The following is a 19,178-nucleotide window of genomic DNA, read 5'->3' on the forward strand; positions in this document are numbered from 1 at the left end:
TATCATATCATAAAGCAACAATTGTTCTTATTTTGAAAAATTACACTTATTAAAATGTAATTTAAAAAATATTTTTAAGTTAATGGCTTTCAAACTAACATGTAGAATATTAAACTGTATTACTGCCTTTTCCAAACAGGCAGATTCGTGTTTTTATGCAAATGACACAACTGTTCAGTAACTGTCTTTCAGCCAGCTGACTACCACTGTGGAGCAACAGGTTGGGGAGGGACTGGAAATTCTAGTCATTCCAGAAACGTATCTCACATCTCTAATCAGAAAGAGCTCAAACCATAGGGAAAAAGGTACAAAGCTATATATTTTTTTATTTTGAAACTGTAAATGATTAAAATGTAAACATACCAGCACATGTCACTGGACTGTGTCTGTGTGAGGGTGTGTACTTTTTCTGCAATTCAAAATTTGAATATTCTCCAAATCTGCCATTATTCTGGGGGGTGAAGAGCTGAAGAATCCCCACTATTGTGTTTTCATTTCCATCTGATGTCAGCTTCAGTCATTTAAAGCAACTCTGAAAGAAGAAGTTGAAAAATTTTCACATTTACTTGTTTCAAGTAATCCCTCATCTCCAATTGGAAATAATTTGATTTAACTGATAGTTTCTTGTAGATATCTACTCTAATTAACAATGTACACAAAATATATTTAATAAAAGCAAAAAGGATTTTACATGTCCTTAGGATAAGTCCTGAAAATGCTGAGTTAGCTCCTTTTCTTTGAGTCACAAGGTTTCTTTGATAGCATCAATAAAGATGAACTAAAAGTCTTAGAAATGGCTTGTTTAGGGTTTTACAACAGAACATCTAAAAAAAAATAAGTAAAAAAATCATTTCATGGTGTGAAAATTGAAAAGAGGAAAAAGGAAAACCAAATAGAGAAGACAGCTGCAACAAAATGGAAAAACCCAGAAGCATAAATACTTGTGACAATCTGTGGCTGGGGAAAGACCAACATAACGCAGCTTCATGATAGATTTGAAACAAACATAAATGATCAGACAGTTTCATTCATAAATTCAGGGCTTTTTTCCACCTGATTTGTTCTCTATAGGATCTGTACAAAAACGTGCAATGAAACTGCTTGCAATAAGTGGTTTCAATGTGGGCATATTTCTGTCCAAAAACAAAAACTTTTGTCGCCACTAAATGGAAAGTCTCACACAATTCAAATTTTTTCTCATACTTCCAGAAAACCTCACTTACTGTTACCTTATCAGATGCACCTTTGCTTATCAGTTTATATAAAGAAAATTTGCTGTAGAGATACATTTGACGCGTCGACACTGAACAGGATGCTGCTGCGGTTTGTTTTGAGAAGCTCTGACTCATCACCACAATGAAAAAGGATGCAGAGTTACCATAAAAATGTTCACAATTAGGTAATAAACTGGGGTTTGGACTTTCTTCCTCATTTAGTCAGCCTTCATTAAGCAGTGATTTAAAACCTCTTCTGCATGCCCACACCTATTTGATTTCAGGGGCAGAAAAAAATTAAACAAAGCAAAGTCAAACTGTCCTCAATGCTAATATTGGAGCTGGAAAAACATATGGAGGTACCCTACATATGAAAAAGGAGGCTTGTGTAAATAGTCTTAAAACTGTTTCTGTTTCAGGTAACAAAGATGACTGCAGTTTCTCTGACAGAAATATTAGCCTTAAATGCCACATAAAGAAGCGACTACAACATCACCAAGTGCAGAACATGAAGCTCAAAACAGACAACGTTACATTATCTCACTTTTATTAAACTAAAGAAGACACAAAGTACCTGTTGTTGGCTAATGTGTTTAGAGGCCAGAAATTCTTAGGATTATCAGTGTTTGTACATGTAATACACAGAAAAATATCTGATCTTTATGTTATTTGCTTGTAGATTGCCAATCAGAGAAGGTCAGTTGAAATCTAACTGCCGTGCTGATTGACCGGTGTATCCCTAAAAGCAATGTCCTTCACTTTACCATTATAAATTTAAACAATTGTCCAAATATTTTTACTTTTTTTTAAACTTTATAAAGCATTTGTCCACTTTTTTGGACCAAATAATACTCAACATAATGGTAGCTCAAAACTCCACACAGGCATTAGTAGAAGTTATCTTATTAAGAAAGAACCCAATTTGAATAACATGATATAATAAGCACATTTTAGAAATATAAAATTACATAAAATCCAGTCAAGATTGCTGATTTTACACCAAACAAAAGGGATATATCAGCTGAGTTTTCATATAGGAATCAATGTGAGCAAGGAAGACTGCTATATTAGTGCCAAACTGTAACAATGATTTTGTGTATCAAAAGAAAAGAGCAATCCCAACCAACCTTGAAGCAGGTAAAAAGTATTACTTTCCACCGTTGTTAAATCCTGAATTAGCTGCAATTTTGCTCTAATACCCTAGACACAACCAGGTCTGATAAGAACATAAAAATCTTAAAAAGATGATTCATTGTTCAGATCAAAAAACATTTCTATGAGTTTTTTGATTCCAGCTAACTACAGAGAGAAGCACAGCCAACTACATAACAGAAAACATGCGAGAGCGGCGAACATTCCCAGAGTGGCCTGCCAACAAAATTTCTTTAAGAGAACAACAAACACATGCAGGAGGTCACAAATAAACCCAGAACAACATTGAGTTCACTTGCCCCAAAGGTCCCTATTCCTGATTCAATAAAACAACTGATGACCCAAAAGAAACAAAGGCTGATCTCACATTTCCAATGAAACATCTTGATGACTGAATCTCAACATTTCAGTGAAAATATTCTGAGTTTGGAACTGCATTACATCTGGGGTAAAACTAAGACAGGATTTCAGAAAACAAATTTATGCATGAATGACTCCAACAGATTAAGGTAATGGAGTGGCTTAGTTAAAGTTGGCAAAGGTAATGCTGATCTCAAACACATAATGGCAGCTGTTGCCACAAACTGTCTATACTGTCAACTTCTTTTCTCTTTTTATTTTACATAGGGTTGCAGTATGTTGTTTCAGTGTCACAAAAACTAAAACAGAATCAATCTGTAAGTAATATTTCAAGCCTTTGCTTATGTTTTTAATGATTGAGCTTAGAGATAACTCCAAATTAAATGTCTCAAGTTTTGAAACTTTCATTCGTACATTTTAAATGTTACACAAAGGCCATATTATGGCTACACAATCATGGTGAAGACTGCTGACTTGACAAATGTTCGTGTGTCCGGCTCAATAAAAGCTGGTTTTTAACAAATTGCTTTATCTAAGCATATTTAAGGAAGATTAAGTGGAAGGAAAACTGTGGTATGAAAGGTTGCAGTAAAAACAGGAATAACTGCACCCTTGAGAGGATTGTCAAGCAAAATTCAATCAACCTGAGCTAAGGAGCAAAAGAACTGGAGGATCTAAAAATCCTCTTTTTAGATTAAAATTAAGTTTGTATTTCATCTGGAAATAAAGGTCCCAGAGTTTCAAGAAAGAGTGGAGCGGGTCAGAATCCATGTTGCCTGGAGGCCGCTATATCCAAACAAACAGGACTTCCATTAAATCTCAACAGAACCACAGACCACTGATCCCCTCCATGCTACTCCGCCTTGATGCAGAAAGCCATGCAAAAAGACCCACAACAACACAAACAGCCAACAGAAATGAGGATCCTTTTCAGAAACTTCACATTTTTGTAAAAAAAAAAAACAAAAAAACTTTTTTTTTTTTATTTATTATATGTAAATGAACACATAAGAAATAAAGGCTCTTAAGAAAAAACTTCCTATGTGTAATGAATCTATACAATATGACTTTCAATAACTGTAATGAGCGACCAGAAACTAGGGGAGCACTGATTGCAGTTTTCCGGCCGATCACCAATCTGTAGAAAGTTCGATCCTCTTATGACAATTTTAGTAGGCAAAACTTTTTGCCTGAACAATTGCTAAATATAGCAACAAGGTTTCTAAGTTGTCTGTGTTAGTCAGCCCACTTTCACAGCAAAGTAAAAGCGGACAATAGTTGATTCTTAGACCTTTGCAGATAAGATCTGTGGAAAAGTATCAGACGGTGGTTGATTTTCCTAAATTAAAGAAATCTAAGTTGATGTATCTCTGCTAACTTACAAAACATATTCAACTTTTTTATCTTAGGATTTGTTTCAAAATATACCCAAATATGGAGGCAAAAACTTGGAATCTCATTCAATCTTGTTTGCAATTCTTGTTGTTTTAAACTTTTCAGTTATTTCTCAGATTGTAAATATAGGTATGCTCAGGTGAACTGATATTTGATATTTATGTCAACTTCCTGAATCACCAAGATCAACAAAAACCTGCCTTAGTTAACAACATGTTCTTTAATCTTTCCCATACTGAAGAGGAGCTATGCCATGTTTATGATGTTAAGGAGTATGTTTTTATTTCTTTTTGATGTGAGAATGTTTTCCACTCTTATAGAAATAATTACTGAATAATTTCTACATTTATGTACAAAACTATGTAATCAAAAATAGATTTATTTGCAGGTTTCTTAGGCAGCTTTATCAGCTTTGACAACACTGTATTTCAAAATACTGCTGTTTCTCCACAGTTTCAGTTCTTTGTAAACTCATGGATGTTGGGGATCGGAGGCAAACACAGTTTACGCAAGAAAGAAGAAACAAACACAATTTTAAAAAAAAATCGAAATCAGGCTGTTGAATGTGCACAACATTAGGCCTGCAAACATGTCTGTCATTTCGCTCCATAGTCTCCAGAGAAAAGCAGGCGAGATGCGGTCCCGCAGGTTGATTTATCGCAACGTCACAAATAGGATATAAAGTGCACTTACGTAACGTCTCAACTTTTTTTCAGGAGGAGACTTTCGCAGCCAGCCTGAACACACCACCTCTCCCCCACTCATCTCTGCTCCCTGCGCGCCGGACTCCCAGCGGTCGGTGGCCGTTTGGCTTAGCCTGATCTGGGGAGTGTCTCCGTCCGCCTGGAGTAAACAGAAAAAAAGAAGAAACACAGTGGTGTGGTTAAAACAGGAGAGGAAAAAAAAGTTAAAAACGAAGCACTTTTCTTGTCTGTGGGAGCCACACAGACGCGGTCACTCCTTCTTTCCAAACAGTCGACTCACCGACAGAGAGCAGGGTAGTTTCTCAGAAATGAACACAACAGATTCCCACTAGTTGTAGTCAAATCCACGCACTATTTCCCACGCTCGGAGCGGGCGCAATCCTCCTCCGTGTCGCTTTATAGACGAAGATATAAGCCAATTCGCGTACTTTGAAACGCTGAAGCGACAAACAACAAGGAGTCTAGTGAAGTTTTTCTGTTTGTTTGTTTTCTTAAATATAACGTCCCATGCTAATTCCAGTCCAGAGTGGAGCGAGAAATCCCAGTTGACGAGGTCGGCTGCAAACGTCCCACAGCGTACCGCTGCATAATGCTCGATTTAAAGCGACCTTTGGAAGTAAACACCGAGCTTCTCTAGCAGTTTACTCCCATGGTTCCTTAATTGTGATTGACAGTCCGGCTAAAGTGTGTCTTTTCCCTAAACTCAGTCTCCACCAGAACATGACTGTGTTAAGCTAGCTGACACTAAAGCAAGAAAGCCCGGAAGTTTGAATGTCGGGCTTTCAAAAATAAAAGCACAGCGTCAAAGGGTTAGGTTAACTAATATTTCCCCCCTTTGTCGAACAGTGTTGGCTAATATGAACCGCATCTAAGCAGCAAGTAATAGAACAAAAGAAAGAATCCATTCAATACATAAACAAGGCTAAAGCAAAAATAATCATAACAAAAGTAATAGGTAGATATATCAAAATAGCAATAGGTACTGAAATATATATAGATAGATAGATAGATAGATAGATAGATATATGATTAATTACTGTATGCTACAAACATTAGATAACTTTTATAATAGATCCAATTTTAGAGCTCAAGTTGAACTAGCCAAAGTGTGCTGGTCTTTTTTTTTCTGGTCTATATTTAAATATACTGCACGGATGTAATTATGTTTTAGCATTAAAAAAGAAAACTGATTGACTTCCTTAGATGAATTTAACAGTAGAGACTCGATTTGATTTTTTTGTACGACTTCTTAACATCTGTTGTTATTATTATTATTTTGGAAATCCCAATCGGAAGTTGCATTAAAGTCAAATACTTTAACTTGACCTCGCTTTGAGATTTCTTCAGAGGACGAACTGGAGAGGCGGCAGCGTGAAAGGAAAACTGAAGACTTTAAAATCTATGGGACATGTAGTTCAGTGACTGCCGGTATTCTGGCACCCCCGATTGAATCTATATCATGGGAAAAGTGCCATTTGGTAATTAGGGCACGAGGTAACAGAGACAAGTCAGCTTTGTGCGAAAACACAAAACGGGATCCGGATAGTTTAAAAAGAAACAAAGAATGGCCCAACCTCTCTGGTACAGCCTCAGGTGTACCAGCAGAACCTTGCACGTCTAAACTACAATATCCACAATGCGGAGAGAAAAGCGCACGGTGACCCAGCGAGAACAATGCAATGATTGTTTTACTTTTGCAACATCTCTGTTTAAGTAAACAGTTTTGAGCACAACCGTTTTCACAATGCACATGTAAAGTGGCTGACATGCAATTTCAAATACACAAATTTACTTATCGGATCTCTTATTTAAATAGCTACTTACGAAATGCAAAGACAACAGATAGGATACAGACTAAAAATTTAACCAAATATTATTCCGCTTCAACCGAGTGAGCAAAATGACTTGACTTATTTATAAATGATCCAGTTCACTGCCAAAAGCCTGGTCCCTTCCCTTGTGACTGGTATCCAAGGAATGTTACTGGAATGCTATTGTTACAAGACCATCCACTGAAAGGACACAGCACTTCTTCAAACATTGTTCTAATATTGTGGTAAGCCTGAATATTAAGCACTTTTTGACACATCAGACATTCTGGTGAAATAAATGTCTTTGGCAAATCAACGTGGCCAAAGGCCTTTTTTTGTTGCATCAACAACAAATTAGTATAAAATATAAAAAATAAATAGAACTTCTTAACATCAAACATGTATATAAAAAATTATGTAAGATTTATATAGCAGAAAACCAGTCATACAACATGATCACTAAGAAAAACAAAATAAATACTACATAGAAAAACCAGAGGGTCTTAACAGCATTACTGTCTGCAGAGATTCAAATAAGTCAAGTCTAATAAAGACAAAAGTGACACAAAACACTGAACAAGTTAAGAAAACTGACTGCAAACATAAACTGAATATTGAAATAAAGAAGTATTCAGCTGGGACACAAATATTTGTTTCTTTACTTGTTCTGGGAACAAAGCCTTGTGTAGAAGCTGTTTCTACACTGCAAGGAGGCTATGTTCTTGTGATTTCCCAGTTCCTTTTTCCAGTCCCCGCTTTGTCTTTACCCACTTCCATTTGTGCAAAATAGTTTTTGCAACCAAAGCAAAAAAAAAAAAAGAGCAGAGAATCCAGCAGCTTGTTTTGACAAATCACAGTTCTGTTTTTCTTCTCTGATCAGCTTGTTAACACGTACGGTGGCTGATTAGAACTATTTCAGCAAGATGAGACTGTAACGATGAAGACGCAACAGAAAAAATGAGTAATTGTTTAAAGGTAATTCTATTCAAACATACTGGAAAGGATAATTAACTTAGCTAAAAAAATATGCCAATGAGAAATTGTTTTTATGGCTACAGATGTTTTTATGGGATTTTTTTATGGTTCTTACTTGTTTTGAGAAGAAATCATTTGTCTGCAAATGTTTTAATTAATTTATTTATGACAGTGTTCATTTTTTTATGGTTTTGTTGTGAATGTTGCCACTCTTGACAAGGATTCTCTTGTAAAATCTCAATGGGATCTTACTGGCAAAATAGAGATTAAATAAGTAAATGAAAATAAAATTTAAAGAATATTGAGCTGAGTAATCACCTTTTCCTGCAGTGTTTGTGGAGGAAGTCAGACACCAAATTCTATGTTGTTGCCCATCTGTGTTGTAAAGCATGTAGAGGGAAGTATCATGCTGAGGGAAGGGTTTTCTGCTGTTAAGACAGCTTGGCTTTGGTTGAGATGAAGAATAAACAACAAAAATAAAGCATTTCATGCCAAAAACCATGTCAGGTTACCTGAACCTGGGGCTTGTCCTGCTTATCTATGACACGACTGTAATCTTCCCACTGTGCAAAGAAGCATCAGCTGGAGGTTTCAGAATCCCCTGGAGGGATCATATATCTTTCCTGGTTGCTGGGAGCAGAGGGATGTTTGGTTTAAATATATTGTTTCAAATTATTTTCAGGTAGATAATCTGAAATTATACAAAAAAAGCATGATTCATTTGTATATATACATTTTTATTGCATGAAACAACAAACGGCACACGCTGAAGAAATTCTAATTTTCTGAAAAACTTTCCATTCTGAGAAAAGGTTTACATCTTGTGATGCATCATAGAAGTAAGCAAAGTCCCAAACCTGTGTTTAGAAGTACAGGATAATAAAAACACTTTATTACAGATCAGTTATTTTAGTTTAGTTTTACTACACAAACATGAATTATCATGTTTGTGTGAGGAAATATTAGAAACACTGATCCCCCAATCAGGCATTTCAAAACATTTACATTTTTCAAAGTAAAAATGTGGATTTAAGAACAAGGAAACCTTCTAACTTTGAACTATACAGGTACTTGAGCCATATTTTCTATTATTCATGGAGAATATACATATATATATATATATATATATATATATATATATATATATATGTATATATATATATATATATATATATATATATATATATCAAACAAGATATTTACATGGACTGTATTATATTATTTCCACTAGCATGATCCAAATTAAGAAATATTTTTTTTAAATAACACTTTTAATACTTTCTTTAAAGTAATACATTTATAGCTACTAAAACTGTACAGACATGGACTGAATAGCCATTCAGAGAGGAAGAAGTCATTACCCTAAAAAGAACGTAAAAAGCCAGATCAAAGCCTATACGCATGTATAGGGGTTAGGACTTTAAATGTGGAAAAAACGCTTTTTTGATCAACTTAAGATGACAGTGTTAGCCATAATAACCATCACTAGATTTGAAAGGGAAAAAGGTCGAAATAAGGAGTGTGGACGATGTTTAGTGGGACTGGTACAAACAGGTTTTCCAAATGCTTAATTAGTTTCAACGTGACTAAAGGACAATGAATCAATGAATTGCAGATTGCATCTCCAATGAATCAATGAATTGCAGATTGCATCTCCAATGAATCAATGAATTGCAGATTGCATCTCCAATGAATCAATGAATTGCAGATTGCATCTCCAATGAATCAATGAATTGCAGATTGCATCTCCAATGAATCAATGAATTGCAGATTGCATCTCCAATTCATTTCCAAGTTACTAAGAAAATATGCAGACAGAATTGGAAATGAACAAAATTTACCAAACCGATTCAGACAAGTTCTGATAGGAGAAATGTGCAAAAATTCCAGAAAACTACGGTGAGAAGTTAGTGGAGGGAAATCAAGAATGTTGGAACCAATCATATGGTTAAAAAAGAACTTTTACCAGTTACTGGTAATAGGTATACATCTTTGAAGAAAGTAAAAAAATATGTATTTTGCTCATTGTTCTGCAATTTAGCAATTAGGAAAAATTAGTAATCCTGACTGACCTAGTAAAAATTCCATATAATTTAATGAAAAAAAAAGTTGTCTTTTTATACTGTATGTAAAGAGCTGGTTTTAACTGCATTTGAAAATGTATTCTCCAGGGTTTAAAAGTAAGAAATATAAATCATAGATGATTGAAAAAAAGAAAACATTTTTATCCATCTATTTGGTTGTAAGAAAACCAATAATCAGAGCCAGTTTCCTGATATTCAGTGTGTGAAAACATTTAAATTATAGCAGAGCTCTTCTTTTCTGTACAGATGACTGTTGAGCCTCTCATATGATCAGTCAACCCTGTTCATGTGGGTCTCCCTCTGCATTTTATTTCATTTTAGAAGACCAGTCTGCTAATGGTGTTGAAGCCTCCTCCTCCTCCTCCTCCTCCTCCTCCTCCAGATGGGCCGCAACTCCCTGGTGGGTTGTTGTCATCTGAACCGTTTGGCCTGAATGAGCAGGAAGACGAAGACGCCTGGAGAGCCTGGGTCCGAGCGCTGAGCTCCTGCTCCTGTTGATCGCCAAGGAGACAGACAAATATTTTACCAAATTTGATTAAGTTTAAAACGCACCCTGGAAATACAGACAAATAAACTCTTTAAGAAACAGTGCAGGGGTTCCAAAGAACATCACGTTGTTATAGCTCCCTCTAGAGGAGCATCGAAGTTATTTACACAAACACAGTGGAGTTTCAGTTTAACACACCACAGCTCAGTGAGTTGTGAAATTACACCTCACATCTTTGAGTAGAAGAGTCTGAATTTCACTCGAGGAGTACCAGAATACATAAATCAATCTAGTCTGTGGCTCAGTTTCTGTTTGCTACGTTCCACCTGGATTAATCCTCTACTTTAATGATAAAATCTTACTTGTGAAGAGAAGCGGAAACGATGTTTTAAGTCGATTGTGTGCTGAAAATGAAAAGTAAGCAGTTGTTCCAAATACATGCTCACAAACGTCTAAATCGGTGGTAAGCATAATTAGAGCTCACTTCACACTTACACTTTCTTGCTAATGTAATCAAACTCGTTGAGCTTTTTTTCTCCCATATTTTCTCACTTTGCATCATAAAGCAGTGCAAAGTTATGAAGTGGAAGATAAATGACCCGTTCTCAGTTTCTTTTTACAAAAACAAGTCTGATGAGTGTGGTCTGGATACCAATTCAAACCACAATTTCACAGAGTCCCCTTCAATCTTCCCTATTTATTCCGGCTAAGCATGTGCTACCTCCTAAGAAAGAGGATGAACAAAAATGTAAGTATGTACATGTGCAAAGATGATGGAGCCAAAGATTAAAAAATGTATATATGTAGTGGCAGCAAAGGAGGAGTGTTTATTTGGAGGCAACAAACACACGCAAATTCTGAAAAACGTGCAAAACTTCCTGTATCCTTTATGCTTTGATTTGATCAACAAAACAAAATCCCAGGGTTGGGCAATGAATCAATACCATTATATATCGCGACATACATGTGACCAGTACCAATACATAATATATCAGATAGAATGTTCAGTAAATTTACTAAACTCTGTTCCAGAACTGCACCGCATTCTGGGAGATGTAGTTGACTTTAGCTGCCAGCCATGCTAACCTCTCAGGGGTTGATGACATTAACTGACTCACTCACTCTTTGGTTACGTAGCAACTCACTCACTCTGTTGTTACCTAGCAATAACTTGTTGAGTAACTTGCATAGGAGCAGTTTCAGGTATCGCCACCGTGCCTCATAACCGCTTAAAAAAAAAACAACGGTGTGCAGTGAAGGAAGTAAATGAGTCCAACAGCTCGAAAGGAAACTGTGGATAAAACAGGAAAGGTCACGTCACAGGTGTGGCAGCGTTTCAGACACTTAAAACAACAAACTAATTGACAATTATTGGTATCTGATAACTGTCAATTATGCTGTGATAGGTTTTTCAGCTATGTTGCCCAACTCTACAAAATCCCTCTAAAAAACATCAAAATGTGTGTTTGCAACTATGGCTGTTGTAAATGATCATTGATAGTATTCTGACGACTAATCGAGCTATTGAATAAAAACTGTCCTGTTCTGTAAGAGCTACTTAAGCTAGTAAAAGAAATATATGAAAGAGAACTGCTGGTAGAAAACAGTTTCTTTTAAAAAGAAAACTTACTATGGAAATGCCAAATGTTTCAAGTCATTTTTAGTCTCATGTTTGATGTATGAAAAATTTGTTTCATAAAGTGTAAAAACAGATGAGAAACAAAACATTCCAAATTAATCTTTAAAAATTAGAAAACTAACTTAAACTTAGGATTCATCAACAGTTTATTGCCAGAAGTGAGAGAGTTGCGCAACACAAATATTGGAATGTTGGAATGCAGTGCGCTGAATAATTAAACATAATTTATAGCTGCAGTACATAACTTTTAGAAATGTTTTTATATATGTTTTATATTAGTTTCTTACATATTTGTTAAAATTATCACTATCACATTATCCACAGATAATATGTGGAATTATCTGTCTCATTACATACTTACAAATATGTACAAAACATATTTTATCAAAGTTACATACCGCAGCTTTAACAAAACCTTGAGGTAGACAGTTTGCCCTGAGAAATTTCAATCATTTGATGAATCCTAACCGTCCTAGTTGCAACTTTGCAAATGCACTGCACAGTAATGCAAATCTGTGATAATTACCTGTAGATACAGCTTATTGTCTTTGATGATAGCATCCAGCAGCTCTTTCTGCAGGGGAGGCTCGGCACTCAATCTCATTCCATTTGCCATTTGTCCCTCGTTTCCATTCAACGTTGGCAGCTCCTGTTTCCTGTACATGAGCACATAGGCTGTGTCTTTGGGGAAGCGATTGGTGATGTTTTGTACCGACTGTAGGGAAGTGTACGTCACTCTGCTGTCATTGAACAGGAGCCAGTCCCTGGCCTCCAGGCCTGCGTTGGGTAATGAGTCGCCTTGATCTGATGTGCAGAGGCTACAAGCGGCCTGGTCACTAGCTGAATCCTGTTTGACAGGAGAGAGACCGGCTGGGTGCTGTGTCCCGTCCGCTCCGTTGATGTTTCGTCCGTAGGAGTAGTAGTGGCCGCTCTCAGAGGAAACTCCTGAATGCACCACAACAGAGCTAAGCATATAGGGCACTGATTGGACTGAAGTCTCTCTTCCTCTCGTCATCTTCTCAGCTTCATCTAACCTTAACTTCCTGTGTTCCTCCTCTTCTCCTTGTGATGGTTTGAGTTTCTTAGCCAGGTTCTCACTGCTTTCCGGAGAATCAACTTGCAAAGGAGACGAGGAGGCGGAGGACCACTGCACTGGCGTCACAGAGGCATGGACAGGAAGTCTCAGAGCTGGCGGGATGATGACGTTATCTAGGATCTTCTTGCGGATGTGGCTTTTGGCATCATAAGAGAATCGGAGCAATGTGAGGATGAGGTACTCAGGCGCGGAAACCACCTTCATGGTCCTCTCAGCTCGTTGGAGGGAAACACACTTCTCGCAAAAGTACGCGTTGTCTTCGTCCAGGATTTCAGGAGCCAGAAAATAGTTCACCAAGTCAGGCACAGACAGAGGGGGTTCATTCCTCACTGGCTCATACTGAACATTAGTAGCTAGATTGGTTGATTCAGGAGCTTCGCTGCCACCATTGACAGATCCCTGACAGAGCACCTTGCCTTCTTCTGTAGGTCTCTCTGCTTTGGGACTGCCCTGAGAGGAAGAAGACGGACAAAAGGCCAAAGACAAGTCTGTAAAAGGCTCTTCTTTCTCAGAGATGCTGTTACACTGCATGCACCGAATGCCTGTAATCAGCTTTCCACCAAACATCCGCTCTATCAAAGTCCTTCCATCATTTGCACATCGGTTCTCTGCTTCAACCAAATGGGAGTCCTTGCGGTCTTCAGAAATTGTTGGGTCTCTGCTGATCGGCTCAACCAGGGAGGCTACTTTTGGCTTGGCTAATTGCAGAACGTGAAGTGTTTTCTCCTCTTCGTGCAACCTTAAAAATACAAGTACACTTGGCATTAGCAGAGGTGGGTAGAGTAGAAAAGATTATAGACAACATATTTTTACTCAAGTAAGAGTAAAAAAGTATTTTGTAAAACTCAAGTACTGAGTAACTGATCAAAAGGCCCCGTTGAACTACAAAATGACACTATCAAAAATACGTGCAACCGGAGATCCTTCCTACCTACAGAATCGCCATCATCAACAAATCTTTTAAGATATTTGGATTATATGAGTTACAACATTTACTTTCCCTTTTGGAAAAATGAAGCATTTTTTAATTGAATGAAATCACATAAACAAGGGGAAGTTTGTGGTTGTAATGCAGGCCGAATTCAAGGTGTATGAAAACAATGCACATTTCCACAACCAGCACAGCATCAATGCTATTTTAATTGGCTTTAAGCAAAGATAAAACTACAAGAACAGCTGAGCATAAGGAGGAGCACTGGAGACTCACTGTACCTTTCTAGAAGGAATCTGAGATACTCTGAACAGTCCTGCTGTGAGCCCACGTTGAACCAGGGAGGACGAGACGCTTCCAAGAAGTTCCTGGGAGCATACGCTGCCCTCTGAAGGCCAAAACACACATCCACAACTCATGTTGACATCCACTAACTTCACACATATTTCATTAGTCAAGACATAACAGACCTGTGTGTGTGCCAGGAAGGCAAAAAGGAGCTGGAGCCTCTTCATTACTATGTTGGAGCCATTTAGATGTAAAGACAAAACGTGCCTCCGGAAACTGAGAGCAAAAGCTCAGGTTTAATTCTTCACATTCTCAGCTTTGACATGTGTGTTGGTATGACTGAATGACTCACTCTGTTGCCATAAAAAGGGTCTGGATGATGCTGTTCATGTAGCAGGTGTTCCCCAGGTTGATCAGACCTGTCCTTCCTGTCTCAGATTTCCCAGCCGGCCTCAATAAACCAGACGCAAACGAATTGGACTGGGATGTCCAGGCACTTTGATTCAACACCAACTTGATCTTCTCTTCTGAAGGTTTTGGGAAATCCTGGAAAGAGAATGCGGAATAATTAATGCAGATGTGTCTGAAGCCTGGCCTTATTTACAAAGCAGTCTTTTTTTATTTGAATTACTTGGAAAATACCAACATAAACATCAGTTCTTCACCTTTATGGCTTCCAATATGTGGTCGTAGAGGTCAGGGAAGCCAGAGTACTGGTACATCATGCAGTGTATAAGCTCAGTAAATTGGAGCAGGAAAGTTTGACTGGTGGGGAGACCGTCTGTGTGTAGAGTCTGAACTAGAGAGCGCACATGTGGAACAACCTGAAAGGAAAAAAAACAGGAAATTAGAAAATAAAAACAAGAAATTCTGGACGATAAAGCAAAAATGTTCCCATCAAACGAGCAGCATGGTCAACCAGGAAGGAGATGAACATCAGGACCTCCACAGAGAGTTCAGCTGATCATTTTGCGTTTTTCAGGTTTTAATTAAATTGGTTCATGGGCCACTGATTAGCATTTAAAATGCTTTGCAGATCATTACTGAGGAGGGTCTGTGTGGCCTCGAAGTAATTTAAGCAAGAACAGAAGGAAAATGAGAGAACAAACAATCTGGTCACATGAGGAGGAAATGAGCTGTGAGGACACAGAGGACCTCTTACCAAATGGAAGGCCTCAGGAGAGTGCTGGAAGCTCAACAGCATGTGGGAAAGCACGGATAGCGCCCCCTGCCGTACAATAGGGTACCACAGACGGCTGAATACCTGCAGGTCAAAATAAAAAGAAAGCAAATATTTATAAATTAAATTTAGGTCAAATCAAAGTCAATTTCTTTAACACATTTGTCATAACGGGTATAAAATATAAAATCAATTATATTAACCAGCAATAAATATGAACTACAGTAATTAATTAATCCATTTCACACATTTGTAACAGTACTTAAATCCAACCTCCTCTACAATGAACCATAAACCAGGGAAGTTTTACAAACCAGTTCAATTTTCAGCAGAGTGACATCTATAAGGATGGTAAACTTCTGAACAGCAGCCAGTCCTTTCAGTAGTGCAATGACCCAGGTATCCACATGTTGGGCCAGCGGCCAAGACAACCAGTCGATCATTCTTTAAAACACGCAACAAACAAGTGTTAACAAGCATAAACTGCATTTTACACACTGAAATTAGAACATGCTTTCATCCTATAACTTACAAGTGTTGAATATAATTGCAGAATAAAAAGACATTAAGCTACCGGCTCAGAGCTTTGGTCATGCTTGCATCTCTGACGTTCTGGTCTGTGGTGAGACTCTTGATGAGCACAGTGATCATCTGGACAGGGATGTGCTGAACCAGACTAGCCAGGGCAATAGATGGTTCAAAGGAAGGGTCTGAAAAAATAACAACATTGAGTCACTTCTCTGTATAAAATATTTCAATATTTTTCTTGTAGCTTGTGAGATGTTTCTATTTAGATACTTCTTAACATCTATATAGAAACACTTAAAACAAATTAAAAACTTCAGACACAATAAAAAGCCAAACTGAACAAAAAACAGCTGTGGCAGCATCATGTGGTTGTGGTCTACAAAAAACTCAGACATGTTATTTCCTGTTTTATTCTATGAATAATACCAATTTGTGAATATGTCTGCGGTTTCATTTGGTAACACAAAAATAAAATATCCTATACACTATTTGTTCTCTATTAACTCGAGATTTTAGAGCACTTAAAGTCAGACACTGCAAAAACACAAAATCTTACCAAGAATCTTTGTCTAGATTCTAGTGCTAATATTTTAGTAGACTTGAATTAAGACAAAAATATCTCAATAATTCTTGAATATCGATACTAAAAGTACTAGTTCAGATTTTTCCCCCACTGAAAACATGAAAATTGTCTTGCTAAAAGTGAAAAACATCTGCAATCTATCTATCTATATCAAAAGAATTATTGACTTAAAACAAACTTGTATGTCTTGCTGAAAAGTTACTTTCAAGTTAGTTTTGACTTTTGACTTATTTCATGTGAACCAATATATTTGCACTAGAAACTAGAAAAAAAATACTTGGTAAAATGTTGTCTTTTTGCAGTGTGTTTACTTTAAAATATCAGTTCCTTTGTCAATCTTAACAAACAAAAACAGTCTGTAACAATTCCAGCAGACTAAAGTCTAGCTTTACCTGTGGAGGAGATGATAGCAAAGACTTCTTGTAGTGAAGGCAACAGTGTGGCTGGCTCTGCTTTCCAGATGTTCTGTAGAAGAGTGCTGACCTTTGTCACCTGGCCTACATACTCTCTCAGTTCCCGCTCTTCGTTGGCAAAGCACTGAAAGCAGCTGATGGTCCTCACTAGCTGCTGGCAGAACAAGACACCTGACTTTTCCCTCGGGATGCACTGCATAAAGTCTGACAGCAAAGTGCTGAGTCGGGCGCAGAGAGCTGGCTCAGGCCGTTCGCACACCATCCTCAAAACCTCCACTTGAATGACACTGAAGGTCTCCAGAACGGAGGGACAGCTGATGAGCAGCCGCAGGCAGCAGTGAATGTAATCGATTATTGCAGCGTCTCTGTGTTCCAGCTGCCCGTAGCCCTGCTGGAGTAAACAGAGCACAAAGTCTTTGCAGAAGAAGAGCTCAAACTCGGGCCGGTGGTAGCGAGCGTAGGCCTCCAGAACCTGCAGGCCGATCTGCTTCTGGAAAGCATCGTCACCAAGCAAGATGAGGCGAGTGGTGAGTGTGAATAGGGCTCGACACTGCTCCTGCGTCACGTCGTTCTCTGCTGCTTCAACCACCTTCTTCACTATGGCCCTCTTCACTGGGACAGAGTGATCAGAGCTGATCAGGCCCTCCAGAATCTTGTCCATGATGTTGAGCTGCAGAGGGCAGAAGAAAGTGATTAGTTGGTAGAAAGTGATAATACTTCGAAATACTAAATAAGTTGTCATTTTTTGATTATTTTTGGAGACATAAAAAGCAGTTTTGTTCCCTCATAACAGAACTATTGGAAGAAAGAAACACATTTTACACATTTCTAATATCATAAAAGCTCACGTAACTTTGCCAGTTTATCTGGCAGCCTGATATATTAGTCATTAGACTTCTTTTTTTTTTTTTTTATGAACACATTCTCAGAAAAAACCAAGAAGGCACACCAGTGAGCAGCACATTGTTTCTGTGAATCAGTAGATCGTTCAATTCTCAAACAACCAAACTAGAGCCTTCTTTAAATCAAACACACAACACCAGATCATGAAGTCACAAGTCTGTGTTTGTTTCATAACTTCAAATATTAAATCAGATGATCAAATGTTATGTTCAATTACTCAAGTAAGCTTTTCACCAAGTACGTTTTTACTGTTACAGCTTTAAAATATACCTTTAGCAGGTATACAAATAAATCATTTGTAAGATTTTTTTTTCCTTTTTGAAGTATTCTAATGTGAACATTTAATAATAGTTTATATATTTTAACTATAGAAATGAAAATTATTTATTTGGTACTGAGCAGTATTTTCTACTTCATTTAATACACTGAATGAGAAAGCAGTAATTGCTGTTTTGTTTCTGTTCTGTGGAAACTGGCAGCTAGCGTGCTAATGCTAGTTGCTTCTTTAAATTTAACAAATGCCTATAGACGGTTACGAGCTATAGTAGATTATTAACAAAATGTAACCCCGAAGCGGTAATGATTATAATAAAACCTACAGTAGTCTATATTCCAACCCGATAAATAAAGTAATCACACCATAATAACAACAAAGCAACGAAACAGGCCGAGTAACCGTCAGGTACCACTCTGACTTAGCATAAATACCACCACAATACACCCGCAATTCGTAAGTGTATCAACCTGAACTTACCTGAATTCAGCATGCCAACACATTCCAAACTAAATGTAAAAACTTTCAGCCCAAGTCAAACACCTCCTGACAGATGAAACAGTTTTATTCAGGTTTCATTTGAGCGTTCAGAATCAGCTGATTAACCTTCCACTACCGTCATTCCAACTGCCGACAACCGGTGTTGTGCTGAAAAACGCACCCCTGCCGTAAAACGTAACTGTTGTTTTTAAAGGCAGATAGTTTTTTTTAAATACTGTTTTGATCTTTTAAAAATAAGTAAGACATTTCTATATAGTAACTAAGAACGTTTTATATTTACTTTGTCTTTATATGGACATATTTAGACTATTTATAGATAACTAGTTCTTTTTGCATAAGGGGCGCTTATGTCGCCAGAACACCAGGTTCATCGTAAGGACCTTTAGACGAAGAAGGTGTTTTACTGATGCCTGTTAGAGTATAGATGTACTTCATTATAATATTAATTCGAATAAATCCTTATTCCTTATTAATGGCTAAACGTCATAAAAATTGTATAGATTTTAACAAAACAAATATTTAAAAACGTGTTTCACTCAAACGCTCTCGTTCATTTCATGTTTGAATATCTACGGAAGCTTGTCAGTTGCTATTTCGAAAATTAATATACATGAGGTCAGAATTTTATTTTAAATTATTTTAAAATATGGAAATTATATT

At 37.2% G+C, this 19,178-nt stretch overlaps 2 protein-coding genes across 8 annotated transcripts in view; both read right to left on the reverse strand.

Moving 5' to 3' along the window:
- gab1 (GRB2-associated binding protein 1) overlaps nt 1-5,585 on the reverse strand; it is a 61,788-nt gene extending 56,203 nt beyond the window's left edge. For 3 of the 6 annotated variants that reach the window (XM_044113450.1, XM_044113449.1, XM_044113446.1), the window contains exons 1-2: nt 5,106-5,583; nt 4,815-4,964 (exon numbers count right to left, since the gene is read on the reverse strand). In XM_044113450.1, coding sequence (XP_043969385.1) covers nt 4,815-4,886 — 72 coding nt within the window. In that variant the 5' untranslated portion in view covers nt 4,887-4,964; nt 5,106-5,583. Of the gene's footprint in view, nt 1-4,814; nt 4,965-5,105 lie in introns of all 6 variants that reach the window. The other 3 variants (XM_044113445.1, XM_044113442.1, XM_044113441.1) reach the window with 2 other exon arrangements.
- A 3,239-nt stretch (nt 5,586-8,824) lies between these two features.
- Nucleotides 8,825-18,676, reverse strand: usp38 (ubiquitin specific peptidase 38). 2 transcript variants are annotated; one of them, XR_006370488.1, is made up of 12 exons: nt 18,498-18,676; nt 16,820-17,510; nt 15,891-16,026; nt 15,631-15,760; nt 15,299-15,400; nt 14,802-14,960; nt 14,489-14,682; nt 14,319-14,412; nt 14,130-14,236; nt 12,348-13,656; nt 11,343-11,473; nt 10,100-10,186 (listed from the first exon to the last, which is right to left on the reverse strand). XR_006370488.1 is itself a non-coding variant. In XM_044115167.1 (11 exons), the coding sequence occupies exons 2-11, from the start codon at nt 17,499-17,501 to the stop codon at nt 10,013-10,015; spliced, it is 3,087 nt and encodes a 1,028-aa protein (XP_043971102.1). In that variant the 5' UTR covers nt 17,502-17,510; nt 18,498-18,675; the 3' UTR covers nt 8,825-10,012. The 2 variants fall into 2 exon arrangements, 1 of the variants encoding a protein (XP_043971102.1); XM_044115167.1 differs by lacking the exon at nt 11,343-11,473 and having other exon boundaries at nt 8,825-10,186; nt 18,498-18,675.
- Nucleotides 18,677-19,178: the final 502 nt, after the last annotated feature.

Source organism: Gambusia affinis, linkage group LG04 (genome assembly GCF_019740435.1).
Source record: "Gambusia affinis linkage group LG04, SWU_Gaff_1.0, whole genome shotgun sequence".
Classification (NCBI taxonomy): domain Eukaryota; kingdom Metazoa; phylum Chordata; class Actinopteri; order Cyprinodontiformes; family Poeciliidae; genus Gambusia; species Gambusia affinis.

Bases quoted from the DNA above. Each gene is read 5' to 3' on its own strand.
- usp38 (XM_044115167.1), bottom strand. From the start codon at position 17,501: ATGGACAAGATTCTGGAGGGCCTGATCAGCTCTGATCACTCTGTCCCA. The intron at 14,413-14,488 runs GTGAGTCATTCA...TTTTGCTCTCAG, and splicing joins ACCCTTTTTATGGCAACAGA to TTTCCGGAGGCACGTTTTGT. The intron at 10,187-12,347 runs GTAATTATCACA...GGCGATCAACAG, and splicing joins ACAATAAGCTGTATCTACAG to GAGCAGGAGCTCAGCGCTCG.